The following is a 15,151-nucleotide window of genomic DNA, read 5'->3' on the forward strand; positions in this document are numbered from 1 at the left end:
GGAAAGGGTCATCTCACTATTCCCTACTGGGATGAAATCCTGTAACTGCCTGGGGAAGCAAGGGAGCCCCTTGGCAGATACCAAGCAAGATCAGTGCTTTTGGGAATCAGCAGCTTAATCCCTTTGCTGAAAAAAGAAAAAGAGGAAGGGAGCATCTCTACAAAGAAAACACTTATTTCTAGCATAATTTTTAAATAGACTCAGTGAGTGCCTCCTCCTCAACCATTATGGAAAAAGTTGGGTGACCAACACCCATTTAAGCTACTTCAATTGCAGTAATTTAGGACTTAATTACACTATAGGATAGGATAAAAGCTTTAATCCTAAACATTAAACATTGCAGTAAATGGTTTAAAGGAATCACCTGCTTTGAGCTCTGCTCATCCATGCAAGGATTATACAATCTCCATGCCCTAAATTCCTAATGTTTTCCTAAAGCCTCCCACACAAGATGGGTCTCTCAAATTTATGCTGAAATACCACTTTTGTCCGTCTATATTATATTACAGCAGAGCTCACTCTGGAGGCAGGAACCTAGAAAGTCTAAATCATGCACAAGAGCCTGAATTATCTGATGGTAGAAGCCATAATGATATTCTGGTCACTGAGATCACCATTTACAAGAGAAGACCCCAACCACAACTGGAGATAGGAGTCCTGAATGCAATTCTGAGAGTCTACCACAGAAAGAAACAAAACCACAACACAGAGTCAGTGGTTTAGAAAATTAGTCAGGTAACTCCATTACACAGATAAGTTTTGTTTTTCATCTATTCTTTTCACTTGGGCAGAAGATGGAGGCAGAGAGCGAACAGCAATAAGGCAGCCCATAGCTAGCTGAAGAACGACTTGCGATGGATGAAAGAGGCAGCAGGAACATCCAAGCATAACCTCAAAACATTTAAATATTGCTAAAAAAAAAGCCTCTGTGAGGCTTTATAAAACGAATCAAGGGATGAAGCTCATAGGAGAGTGATAGTCTATACATCAAATATCTCGGTGTGCCTGTGTAATACATATGCATACTTGCATGTATCTGCCTATAGATACACAAATTGACTTAAGGAAAACAGCCTGGCAGTTAATTTGGAACTCAAATGACATGGTTACACATAGATCATAATTTCTAAACACAATGTTAGTAAAACAAAATTTATTTGTAAAACAGGACCTGTTATATAAAATGGCACACAATCAAGTTATACAAAAATACAAAATTTCTTTCTGATTATACAGTTCTAGTTGCAAATGATAATTAGAAAGCATTCCTGGTGGGTTCCAAATAGTTGAGATTGCGAGCATATGGATCAGGGAGCAGCAACAGTCCATGATGTTGGGATGTCCGAGTGAGCAGAAACTAATTTCCAAAGTCAAGCCTTCCGTCAGGTCACTTTGGAGGGACACCTCCTAAAATAGCTAGCTCCTGGAATGTCTTCTGTTTTGATACCCATCTTCCAGATTTTTGCCAATCCTAAATTTAGTTCCCAATGTTTCTTAATGTCCAAAATCTGTGTGGCTATGAAACAGAAGGTATTCTGAATTTTCTTAGATGATTTGCTCTCTCACCTATTTGGATAATTATTAGTTACATAATTATATTTATTCCTTTCAAATGATAAAAAAGAGTATAGATACTGTTTGGCGATGTTAGATGGTAGTAACTTCTGGAGAATTATTGTTTCAAAATAGCTACTCTCACAATGTTGATTTCTCAGATCTTGCCAAGACATGAGCTCTTAATTGTGTGTTAAAAAAAAAAAATTCAGACTCTTATTGCAAATATTCTGAAAAATCAGAAATATTACATGAGCTTTGAAAAGAAACCAAGGCATTCAGCAAATTTTAGCCTACTTAAAGTAAAGAAAATGGGTACCTAAAAAAAAAAAATACAATTTACCTTTTGCAGCAATTTAAAGGTTCAACCCTTTGAAAGGAAGCACATTAGCAAACAGCTGCTTATTAAGCCCTAGTGACATTAAATGTCCACATTTCCATAAAACCACTCTAATTCACTGTCTAATTCTGGTAGGAGGCAATGCTTTCTTTCAAAAGATTCTCCTTCCGTGGAATGATAAAATGCTGAGGCTTTTTTTTTTTTTTGTACAGAGCCTGTATTTAGTGCAATAAGTTTAAAAAATTTGCTCTGAAATATTTACTTTACATTAACAAAAATAGCTTCTTTTAAAAAAATTGTAACAAAAAGGAGTTATCGCATAAACAGATCATGAATTATTCTTAGCAAATTACACTTTTGTTTTTTTCTTAAAGCATTCACCATTACAATAAGCAGAACAATGGAATATTAGCCATTCATATCTGGTAAGCTTCAGGAATCAAAAAAAAAAAGAAAACAAAAAAACCCCATAACCCATTCCCCAAAAAACAAACAAACAAACAAACAAACAAACAAACAAAAAACGTTCAACACTTGAGGATCAAAACATTAACCAATCCTTCAGTTAAACATTGTAGAATTTTGGATATTTCATGAAATTGCCAAAGAGAGGAGCACCCGCCAGTTAGTTTTCAGGTTTTATAGCACGCATTTGAATAAAATGGCTATTTAGCCCTAAATGACTCAAGTTCCTCTGAAGCAGGAGCCCAAGCACTGAAATTTTCAATGCTTTGTGTTCCCCGGTTTCTCTGCCTTCTTGATTCCTCCAAGCATTACTTAATATGCAGATCAATACGCAAAAACTTAAAGGCTAAACTTGCTGGGTGCTCCCGCTTCCTTTCAAATCAGGCACACAAATGTGTGAAGGATGCTACTCAAGTCAAAAATGAAAGAAAGACAAACGATAAGAAAAACGTTTGCATAAGAAAGGTTATCTACCCTTTTCTTTTTTACCTACTCTCTTATAGAAGCATTAGGGTAAACTACAAATACCTGAGGAGTTGGTTACTTTTTAATGTTGGCTGACAAATGCATGAGTGGTTATGAAAATTCCCATATCGGGCCCACCTGCATGTTTCTAAACGTAAAATGACATGGCTTCTTTGATTGGGGAAAACTGATTGGAGTAATTCCTTATTTATCTGAAAGCATACGCTTAGTCTCGTGCCACTAGGACGTATGCATCCGTCAAATAAGATCTGAATTTTATGCACACATCAGGGAAAATCACCCCTGAAGAAACTTTAGACAGAGAAGTCGGTACAATAATTATACCTAATTGAAATAACTAAAGTTAAAATCTCCTCTAAGTTATTAAAAATGTTAATCAGATATGAATCTTAACATTTCCATTAAGACAATTACAATTGAAAACAGTAAATGACGGCAGTTGCCTTGTAAAAGCCACCCGTATGAAAGGAGTACATGTTTGACAAAAATAAGCATAAAAAAGGTATTAAATCCCTGTTCCTTTTCTCTGATTTTGGCTGATTATGTGTGTGTGTGTGTGCGCGCGTGCATATACATACACATATACACACACACACACACACACAAATACATAGTTACGTGTATATATTGTTTTGGAATGTTAATGGGGTCCATAATGGTCGGCTAGGTTCAAGCAGAACTTGCTCCCGAAGCCTAGAAAACAAAGCCATACAGAGTACAATCTTAGACAATTACCATTAAAATGAGATCATGAATGACGGCATAAATACAAAACTGGTCGAAACAGCAACAAAGCAAAATACCCTGAGACTCCCCTCCCCTGAACCTATATTCCAGGGGCTGAAATTCGCATGAATGGTGGAAACCACACTGCTCTCTGGGTAATTTTCGAGATATGCAGAGAATACTCCTCTGGACTATACTGCCATAGTGCCCAGTTGTTGTTTTTTTCCCCCTTCCTTTCCTCTGTAGCTTCTTCCCTGTACAAGCAGATGGCCAGAATGTCTCTTTTTTAAACCTCTTTTTTATCACATCTGGTAACTTTCTCTAAAAGCATTTTCAAAGATTTCGAGCAAGACCTCACAAACCTTCAAAGTTTCCTTAACTAATAGGCTGTCTCAAAATGTCAAAGAGGAAAACCAGGAATAACTTATATTTAGTTCAATGATCCCTCCGTCAAAAGGGAAATTTAAAACCTCATTTTCCTGAACATTATTTTATAGGCTAAAAATAAACCCTAAATTAAAATATCCCACTAAGGAGGAAGATAAACAGGGAACTCAAACAGCGTGTTTCTACAGATATGGCAAAATAGGTCTGATGCTCTTTTACAGAACTTAATCTAAGGGAACACCATGTGAACTAAACCAAGCAAATACAAGGAAGCAATCCTAAACTCTACCATCTCCCAAACTGTAGGGGGGTATTTCTCAGGTAATTCTTCAAGGACACATACAAGAAGGTGGTGGTAGCAGGGGGTCAATTCTTACCATGCATACTGTGGAAATGAGATAAGAATTAGAGGTACTCATGTGCCTAAAAAAATGTAACTACCCTGTGAGCAACATTTCTTCACGCTTCTCTCTTGAGTTTTTAACCACTTAAAACATCATTCTTAGGGACCAAATGCTACAATGTCCAAAGCACCAGAAGAACAATGCACGTAAAAGATGTATTTGGGGACAAAGCAGAGGGTTTTGCAGTTAATCTGCAAGCAACGAATTGATGAGCAACACAAAATAAAAGCAAAAACTGAATGAAGATTTTAATGCATTGTTTGAGTTAAGGGTCATTCATTTAAAACTGAAAGCAATATTAGGGAAACCTACTTTTTCTAAATTTTTGGCTTCTGGTAGAATGCCACATCACCTGCGCATTCTCCTCGCATTATTAACTATGAATGCTCCTAGCTATATTAACTATGAATTGGGGGTTTAGGTCAGGGAAGGTATACCTGCATCTGGTCTACCACAATCCATCTATCCTTCCCTCAAGAATACAAACATATTGGGTTGTCGGAAAACTCATGACACATTTTTGCAATGAAAAACAGAAAAAATACATCATGAGTTTTCCTACAACCCAACACATGCCAATTTTTGGTAAAACTAGCTAGTCCTAAACCTCCAAATATTTCTCCCTTTCTTTAAATGCTGATTACTGTAGAATAATTTACTGGAAGCTTCAACCACTGGAAAGACAGAAAACGGCCATGCCACCATAGGGTTGGCAGGATCTTCACTGCAGCCCCCCTCAGCCTCCATGAAGTAAGAGGGGTACAGGAAGAAGGGGTAGGGAGGCACGGGACTTGACTGGAAGTCTTGCTGATTGGTGCCCCTTTACCCACTCAATTCCTCAATCAAGTTCTGGCTAATGCACACTTAAAACTAAGAGCTATATGACCATTCTACAACCTTTTACTTATGATTAGAGGGATCTGTCCCTTGGGAATTTAAATATTGATATTTTGCTTTATAATCATCAATGCTATTAAGAGCAACACCAAAATAAGTACTGGAAGAAGTTACAGAGGAAAAGAGTTTATATCTAAACATTCTGCTAAGATTTTAATTTAGGTTGAATATACAATCATTTTGCATATACATATAGCCTCCTCCACTCCCTTTAAATGAACCCATTTCCTTTACGCTTACATACTTAAATGGGCTTGTTTTATACTAAATATTTCTTAAGTTTGAACACTATGAATCAAATCATTTATCAAAGTATAAAGAAGAAAAGAGTATTCCCACTTTTGGACATTAAATGCAAACAGAAGGCACATTATTTAAAATTAACTATTTAAGGGTATAGGCAATTTTATTATATTTTGAGAAAAACATGTTATTTAAGAGCAAGGAATTTGTAAAATAAGCAGTAATTGGAGCAATATATGCAAGAGACATCTGTTATTATGCAGTGGTGAGAATATCTAGGGGAAAAAGCAGCTCAGGATTCTCTTACACTGATTAACTTTAAGTTGTTTTTTTCAAATGAAAATAGAATATATGTATCACCGACCAGAGACAATTCATCCTTCTCACAATTAAGCTGAGGTTGGAGAAGACCAGATTTTCCTACTGAGTGGGAAATGTGAGTGTTGATGGAAATAAGGCTTGTTTACTACTGAAAAATAGCTTAAGAAACAAAGAAAGTACAATCCAGGCAATGGAGGAAAAAGTCAGCAAAGAGGAAAAGACAGCAACATAAACAAACCAATATTAAAAAATGGGGGAAATATGGATTTTAGCAAGTTGAAAGGAAGTGCTATTATCACCTTCCAAAACGATACAAATCAAACCGTCAGTTCAAGTGTACAACCAAATGTTCAGTCCCATGAAAACTAAACACTGACAGTTAAAAAGAAAACAACAGAAATGGCAATTTTACCTTAGGGATAAAAACATCCCCATGCCTGCCAGGACCACTTTTCATTGTGACAATGATGTTCCTTTCAGCTTACTTTTACAGACGGTGGTCTCAGCTGTGACAATAATTCTGCCATCCAAGTGATGGGTAAACACACAAACAGAAAGAGCAACATGTCCTGTGTGATACAGATAACAAAAGCCTCTCCGGAAGAAGTGCAGTCAACGAAGACAGAGAGAGAGAGGAAGTGAAAGTGAAATTCTTGGAGGCTGCCTCCCTCCTCCTCTCCACCTACCATGGGTTTTAGCTCTCTGGCATCCGCGACGCCTCCCTTACCAGCTTCTTTCATTGCTTTCCTACTGTTTTCCACAAATTCCTGCAAAATATGGATCAAATGGCATAAATTCTTAGGTCCTTTCAGGTTTTGGTTGGTAGATGAATGCTAAAGAACATTTACAGTTTTTACTCAATACTGGTACATGGATGGCCTAGAACCATAGCAATAAATAATATTTACCATCACACACAAGAGCTAATCAATTTGTGGAAATGGACTGCAATCTGTTGGTACGAAATCTTTTTTCCATCCATTCATTGTGACAATCTCAGGATAATGTTAAGAGATACTTTTAGTTGCATCCAAAGGAGAAAATACCCAATATTTTTTAAAAGGCTATTTTTCCACACTTAGAATACTGTGTTATTTGTTGTTTTACTTTGTCTGTATCATGGTTAAATGGAACAACAAGAACATTTCACTCCATAAGCCTCCTCTTTAAAATAACCCTAGAAGGTAAAACAAAAGCATTGATACTACTGAGCTCAGCATACTGTTTTTACCAAACCATAAATAAGCTACTTAAAAAAAAGTCGATCTGGATTTGAAATTACTCCATAAAGCAGGAAGACAGGGCGTAACAACCTGAGAACCTGTGTCAGAAGTAGTAAGATGGGTATGCCCCTACGGAAACATTTCTATCCTGTCACAGTTTATGAAACACGTCTTCATTAAATATCCTCATCATTCTTATAAAGAACACTAAAAGAAGGAAAACTGTAATTTTTACTTCATTTTTTGATCAGTGGCTTAAAAAACAAAAACAAACTCTTCTAAATGTCTTAATCACAAGAGATGCAATGCTCATAGGTCAAATTCTATTATGAAAATAAACTGGTTAGAATCATAATTTAGACATTATGAAAATGTCCAAAATTTAGTTGACAATATTCTTGGTAAAAGAGATACTCATTACCAAAGAGATCAGTTAAATCGTTTGGTATTTTAGTAATTGAGGGAAAAAAAAAGAATCTAGCTTATTAATTAACACATTTATGTTAAATCAATAAATTTAAATCTATTTAAAATAAATCCATGCTCCTGGAAGATGGCTTGTTATTTCACTATCTAATGGTTTAGTCCTCAGTATTATCCACTCCTAAGATAGGAATATTCCACAGCTTAATAGCCAAGTACTATCATTAAAAAGCATCTTTAATTTGGTAGCATTTGACATTGATGATAATAGTATTTAAATTAGTATAGTTTCTAAATTTTTTAAAAGTTTTCATTGAGGTTCTAATATAGGGAAACTGCAGAGACTACATAACTATAAAGAATCTGAATATAACTTCTGTGTAAAGGTTCAGATGTGATGAAAATGAAACAATGTAATCTACCAGTCTCGGGTCTATTAATCTGTATCCACTTGGTCTGGCATACTTAGCATAGTGAGTTTTAATGGGGTTGATGGTAATAATATTTGGAAAGGTGGTGGATGGAGAAATACAGGTAGGAATTACAACCTGGGAAGTAAGACTTTATCTTTGAACCCCACTTCAGGAAAGTACACTTAGACCATCAGTGGCTCAATGTTCTAATTCAAGAACTAAAAGTCAGGTTTAAAAAGCCATTTCAGACCTGTCTAACTGCAGAGAGGGGCAGCAGCATGGAATAGTGTGAGCTCAGGTCTATTCATTGGTGTTGTTCTAGCTAGGTGGCTTTTCAATGGTTTCCTCCATGCCAAGAGGGCCTTCTTCCCTGAATTCCCCAAGATTAATCTCATTCATGAGTGTTACAGGTTTAATTCTGAATTACTCCGTTGCATATAATGAGAATTGAATATAAAGAATGTTTGCAAAATATTTTTATGAGTCTTTTTACCCCTAAAGTAGTAGAGGGCATTTGAAGTACTTACCATGAGTACTTTATCCATATAGAATTCTCTGCCAGGGCTCCCATCATTGTATTTTGTATCAATGGCAAAACACAAGAATAATACATCCACTACCATTTCATAAATGGACAGGAAGCAATGAGCGACTAGGAAAGCAAAGAGGCAGACGATGATCAGAGGCAGCACCCACACTGTGTAATCTTGCTGGTAGTTGAGCAGCATAATCCCAGCCAAACCTGTGCTGCAGACTATCAGCACCTGAAGCAGAAAGAACAAAGGCCATATTTAATATCCTACTGTAGAAAACCACCATTTCTTCACCTTTTGCAGACTTAAAATTCTCTTTACCACTTATAAAAGATGGTTGCATGAGTCCATTCCACCTCAAATCAAAAAGTATAATCCATATATAACATATACACACAGAGCTATACATGTATATCATATAATATAAACTTTAAAAATATCCTTGTTGACATTAAAAATAATCAAGTTTCCCAAATGTTATGCTTGTTTCCTAAAGCTTCCCATATTTAGCACCTATGGCAATTTTAAAGATAAATGTATGCATATATTAAAAAAAAGAAATTACACACACTTTCAGCACTCAGAAGAAAATTATTGACATTTCAGGGTATTGCTATATATTTTTTCTAAGCGTTTTTATGTTTATGAAATAGTATTATATAAAAAAATCATTAAAAGCTCTTTATTAATATTTATGATATTATAAATGTTTCATAAACACTTATGCAGCTACATAATTTCACCTTGTGGGTGATTTAAAGTTTATTTAACCATTCTCCTACAGTTGGAGACTTACATTGTTTTCAGATATAAATAATGCTGCAACAAACATCTCTAAGAGCCTTTTCTTTATTTCGTATTTTATTTCACATAGAATATGTGGCAAATTTAATATGATTTGCCCTGAAGTTTAGATTTGGAGTATCTGTGAAGAAAAAGAGGTTGCCAAAAATGTCCACACTACAAGAAGAAAAGAAATAGCCAATTTGATTATTGTCAAGAACCACCTCCTCTGATGCTTCATCACCTCATAGGCAGTACTTCACAGTTTCTGTGGTTCTTTTAACACATTTCATTTCAGAGTTTCAATAACCCTATGAATGGTTTATGGCAAACACTATCATCCTCACTTTACAGACTGGAAAACATGTGGGCCAACCTGCCAAAGGTCACAGAGCGGAACAGATGCCACGCAAACAATGATCTTAGGACGTTAACTCCAGTGCTTTTTCCAAATAAAAACTCAGCAAATACTTGGATACTGATACAAAGCAGTAATAGGTTATACTGAATCCTCGACGCACTCTAGCCCAGCCCTTTACTTGGCCTAACATCAAGCGTTAAATAACAAAGAGAAAGAAAGAGTTCTCCAGAATTACAGCAGCTTTTCTCTGTCCAGGGCTGACCACAATCAGATGGAGAATTCTTCTTTTGTCTCTTCCCTACTATTTATCAACATCAAAGCATCTCTCATTCACTATTACCTTAACCGGGAGTTATAATGCATTAGATGATACACCAGTTAAGCTGTAAATTGATCCTTCTCTCAGGTGATTTTAGGGAGCAAATCTGGGTCTGCCTGAGATTTGGAAGACCTCACCCCTACCATTTTTGTGGCCAACTTATGAATATTCTCTTATAGTGACTTATTTTCTGGGGTAATTTCCACATATTGTTAATCATATCCATTTTTCTTTTACTCTTTTGGTTTCAATTTTAGGATGAGTTATTTCTTACACTCTTCTTCAAATTTTTTACATCTACCCTATGGGAAGACTGAGGTTCTTTATGCTCTCACTATGCCACTAAAACTTAAACCACATTTGGAATGTTAACACTGAATATAAGTAGAAGGTGTGGCTCAAATAAACTAGATGTTGAAGTGGAAGGCTAGATGTTGTCGCATGAGAAACAACTTCAAGAATCAGCCAAAAAACTCAAAGAAATGTAATAATTACTCCCAAATATAATGAAAGGGTGTTATGCACTTCTCAAACTGTTAGCGGGGCTAGGAATCACTTGAAGGAGTTTGTGAACAATGCCGATTCCTGGGCCCTGCCCCCAACCCCCGAGTCTGATTGTTTGGATCTAAGATGAAGCCCAGTAGTATCCATTATAAAAGTATCCCAGACGATTCTGATCCAGTCCACAGTTACAAGAAGTACTGGTCTATGTTAGTCATCTCCGTGGTGGAGTACTCAGACCCAAAGGAACGTTCAAGAGAATCACCTGTGACTCCTACCTGTCTCTCTCACGTCTTTAAAACTTCTTTGATACTATGCTTCATAATGCACGTATTAGTAAAAGCTATACATATATTATTAATAAATAAATGTAAATATGTTGGGGAAGTGTGCACACTTTTTTTTTTACAATAAGGTAGGTGACTTCAAAAGTTCTAGAGGATAAATTATTAGTGATACAGTAGAAGAGATTCATNTTTGTGCTACAATGGCAGAACTGAGCTACTGTGAAAGAGACTATATGGCCCACAAAGCCAAAATATTTACTGCCACTATTCTAAGACATGATCAAGAGGCTAATGAACCAGTTACAGTGTCCCCTCGGTATCTGTGGGGGACTGGCTCCAAGATGCCTGATGATTCCAAAATCCAAGGATGTTCAAGTCCCATATATGAAATGGTATAGTCTTTGCATATAACCTACACACCTCCTCCTGTATACTTTAAATCATCTCTAGATTACTTACAATATCTAATACAATTAAATGCTATGTAAATAGTTGTTTTATTGCACTGTTTAGGGAATAATGACAAGAAAAAAAGTCTGTACATGTTCAGTACCCATCAGCAACCACCATAGGCCTAACTACATAGTGCACACATCAGCAACAATGTACCGTCCCCCCACCCCAATACTGTCCATCTGTGGTTGGTTAAATATGAAATGTGGAACCTGCAGATATGGAATACTGGGACACACAGGGCCAACTGTATTTAATAACAGGTTCTCATGTTAACTACATATATTTTGGTTATGAGATGCTTCCTGAATATAAAAAGCATTACACTGCCTAGTATCAAGGATATTAGATAACCCATTTAAGTCAACTACATCCTGTTTTAAATCCCACCCCCTCAACAAGGAGAGACAACTCTCTTAACTATGCGGTTTCTACCCTTTGCAGTTTGAACTCGACTTTCCTTGAAAGGGGAGACAGAAGCAAGAGCGGGTCCACACGCTCCATCTCTCTCCTATTATCATCAGGCCAGCTGACTGCAGGAGTGGGTCCAACACCTCCCAAATAAATTAGAAAAGCTTTTTTGTTGCCCTCATTAATTTTCAGAAGCGTCAGTTTACTTGAGAACTGTTATTATTCCTCCTCTGCTGCTTCTCTCTTCTCCCCCTCACCCACGCCCCACCCATCCCATCTACTTTTCCAGAGGAAGCCTATTATCTGTAGACAGAGAAGGAGGCAGAAATGATTTCTCTACTCCTCAGTTCCAGGGTAGGAGAGGCTCATGGAAATTGAGCCTTCTTGGCAATGTTCCTATAGATCTGTGCAACTCCTTTGTAGTCAACCTAACTGAAAACAGTAAGTGGATATTTTATAAGCTTTCTCCCACTTCCAAGGCAGTTAGATGAGCTGCATGTGATACACAAAGGTCAAGATGACCTCTTCAGGAAGAAAAATGTGCTACAGATCACAGCAGGTCAATAAAATTTCTCTCTGCTTCTATACCTCCTAGTCTAAGAGGATTCACACTAAGGTTCTCAAGAAATTCTGAGGCCTTTGTACTTTCCCTCTTAACAGCGTTCTGAGCTTCCTGCAGACCACTTAGCGGAGCTTTTTAGAGCCCCCCACCCCCACCTTCTTCTCAGACAGCCTTCCTGATCTTGAGCTAAACCGCCCACAGAGAGGCATCATGATTAACATTTTGCTCAGGCCCAACTTCTGCTCAGGCAGGACATAGGAGACTGTTCAATTCCCAGAGCAAAATAAAATGATCGCCATCCAGGAATCTTTCTAAAACGAAGCCTATTAGCCCAAGTGGTCACTGGTAGCATTTCTGTGTGGCAGGGTACAGTGAAAAGGTAGTGATCATGTAGAAGAAGTATGTTAGGGCAGAGGGTCGCCATTCAGGTAACACAGGCCTGCTTGGTCATCTGTCCCTCAGCACAGCTTCCACATGTTCACACCTTCTTTCCTTTCTTTACTTAAGGACCTAGAAATTCTCTTNTCCTTTTTGGATTTTGTTCATGAAAAAATGTTTATCATTCATGGTTTTAAGTCATTTTTTAACAATATTATATTATTCAAAAGTATATCTTTCAGGAAAGCAATTTGGCAATGTATATCAAGAACCCGATTATGTACTCTGACTCATTAATTCCACTTCTAGGATTCTGGCCTCAGGAAATAAGTATTGATGTGGACAAGGATTTGTATACAAAGGTTTCACTGCAGCATACTTTATGTTATTAAAAAAAATGAGAACAATTTAGCTGTGAAAAAAACCCAGGGGCTTGGTTAAATAAACGATACAACAATTGTATATATAACCAACACCCAGAATAGCCCCGAGGACATTACTAAGTCACGCTATAAATGTTTGTTGAATGAATAAAAGGTTATGATAAACCTAAAGAAAAAAATTTTGACAGATAGGTCACTAGGCTGCTGAAAAACTCAAAGCCAATTTTAAAACATTGTATTTTATCATCTATATATTTTTCCATTGTGAATGGAACACACACTTAATATATAGAATTTTATCTTATTATGATAAAGTAGTGGGAGGAGTTTGGAATAATTCATATTTTCAATATCCAAAGACAATCATTATTAATATTTTAAGATATTAATTTTCATTTATGCACATTTTAAAATAGTATTGTGATAATCTAGCAGTTTTACTCAGCTTTTTCACTTATATGCATTGTCACATTATAAACTCAATAAAAAACATGATTTAATAGGTGAATAACAGTCTGTTGACTATCATTTTCTACCATTTCTCTATGGTTAGGTAGTAGACAGTTTGCAACTAGTCACTATTATAAAATAATGCTGTATTTTTTCTGTTTTTAGATTGTTTTAGCAGTGGTTTACCATCATCATGATTACTGAATCAAAAGGCTTTTTTAAAAAAAGGTCTAAAGGTAAATTTGTCAGCTGAAGCAATTATAGCCCATGGTGATTCAAAACTTAGAAGTCAGACCTGAATTTGAACTCCAGCTCTGTCACATTCTAGTTCTCTAAATTTGGGCAACCTACTTAGCTTTTCAAACTTGGGTTTCCTCTGCTAAAAAATGGAAGGTAAAAGTAACAGCTCACCTTACAGGGGAGGCCAAATATAACACTTAACACTTCCTTCAGTACCTGATACCAAGAAAGTGTTCCAATCAGAGTTTACTAAAATTACCATAATTATCAAATGATGCTACTTAGTATAATTTTTTCCCTTATTCCTCTATATGGCTTCTTACTTCCCTTTTATTTTAATTGCTCTGTGTACGAGGCCTGACAATTCAGTTCACAAACTCATCCTAGAAAAAGTGCTACATACCTCATTGCTGAATATCACTACGGTCACCTTTGAAGTACTCTCCTTGGGAAGCTATGCACCAATGCCAGCGCCTAGTCCACCCTTCAAACCAATTTTGGAACTCTTTTTCTGGAATGGCTATCAGAGCTGTTGTCGTATTACTACCCTTGATGTCCTGAATGTCATCAAAATGTCTTCCTTTCAATATTTCCTTTATCTTTTGGTAAAGAAAGAAGTCATTGGGGGCCTGATCAGGTAAGTAAGGAGGGTGTTCCAGTACAGTTATTTGTTTACTGGCTAAAAACTGCCTCACAGACTGTGCCATGTGAGCTGATGCATTGTCGTGATGCAAGAGCCATGAGTTGTTGGCGAAAGGTTCAGGTTGTTTTCGTCTAACTTTTTCACGCAGTCTGTTCAGCACTTCCAAATAGTGTTTGTCCAAACTTGTTTGTCCAGTTGGTACAAATTCATAATGAATAATCCCTCTGATATCAAAAAAGGTTAGCAACATCATTTAGACTCTTGATTTGGACTGACGGAACTTTTTTGGTTGTAGAGAATTGGCTGACTTCCATTGTGTACTTTTACGCTTTGTTTCAGGGTCATATTGGTACACCCATGTTTCATCACCTGTGATAACATGGCCCCAAACATTGTCTTGACTCTCCAAAAGGTCTTGGCAAGCTTTGACACTCCTTTGCTTTTGTTCATTGGTGAGCTCCTTCACGACCACTTTTGCACAGACTTTTCTCATGCCAAGATTTTCAGTTAAGATTTTTCCTGTTTCTCTATCAATGTTTACTTCGTCTGCTATGCTTCTCACAGTCAGCTGATGATTTTGACGCACAATTTAATGAATTTTTGCAATGTTTTCATCAGCTCTGCTCGTTACTGGCCACCCTGACTTCTCTTCATCAGTGACGCATTCTCTCCCCTCAGAAAAATGTTTAATCCATTTGTGCACTGCTGTTTTCTTCATGGCATTATCCCCATAAACTTGGACTAACATGTCCCTGATTTCACTTCCACTCTTGCCAAATTTAACAAGAAATCTGATGTTTGTTCATTGCTCTAATTCAAGCTCATTCTCACGATGGCACACAAAAACACGCAACAATAATGAATGTCACTCAGCAAAATACCGCCACACGTCAACACGAACACAGCTGTGAGACACTGATATACCAAGGTTATGAAACCTTACCAAGCTGTTTGTACAGTGCTGC

General features: G+C 36.8%; 1 protein-coding gene across 1 annotated transcript in view; it reads right to left on the minus strand.

The window, feature by feature from the left end:
• Positions 1-1,136: 1,136 nt before the first annotated feature.
• Positions 1,137-15,151, minus strand: part of SLC44A1 (solute carrier family 44 member 1) — a 104,545-nt gene continuing 90,530 nt past the window's right edge. The window contains exons 13-15 of the mRNA XM_019623686.1: positions 8,410-8,655; positions 6,510-6,590; positions 1,137-3,538 (exon numbers count right to left, since the gene is read on the minus strand). Coding sequence (XP_019479231.1) covers positions 3,515-3,538; positions 6,510-6,590; positions 8,410-8,655 — 351 coding nt within the window. The 3' untranslated portion in view covers positions 1,137-3,514. The remainder of the gene's footprint in view (positions 3,539-6,509; positions 6,591-8,409; positions 8,656-15,151) is intronic.

This window comes from Hipposideros armiger, unplaced genomic scaffold (genome assembly GCF_001890085.2).
Source record: "Hipposideros armiger isolate ML-2016 unplaced genomic scaffold, ASM189008v1 scaffold_558, whole genome shotgun sequence".
NCBI lineage: Eukaryota > Metazoa > Chordata > Mammalia > Chiroptera > Hipposideridae > Hipposideros > Hipposideros armiger.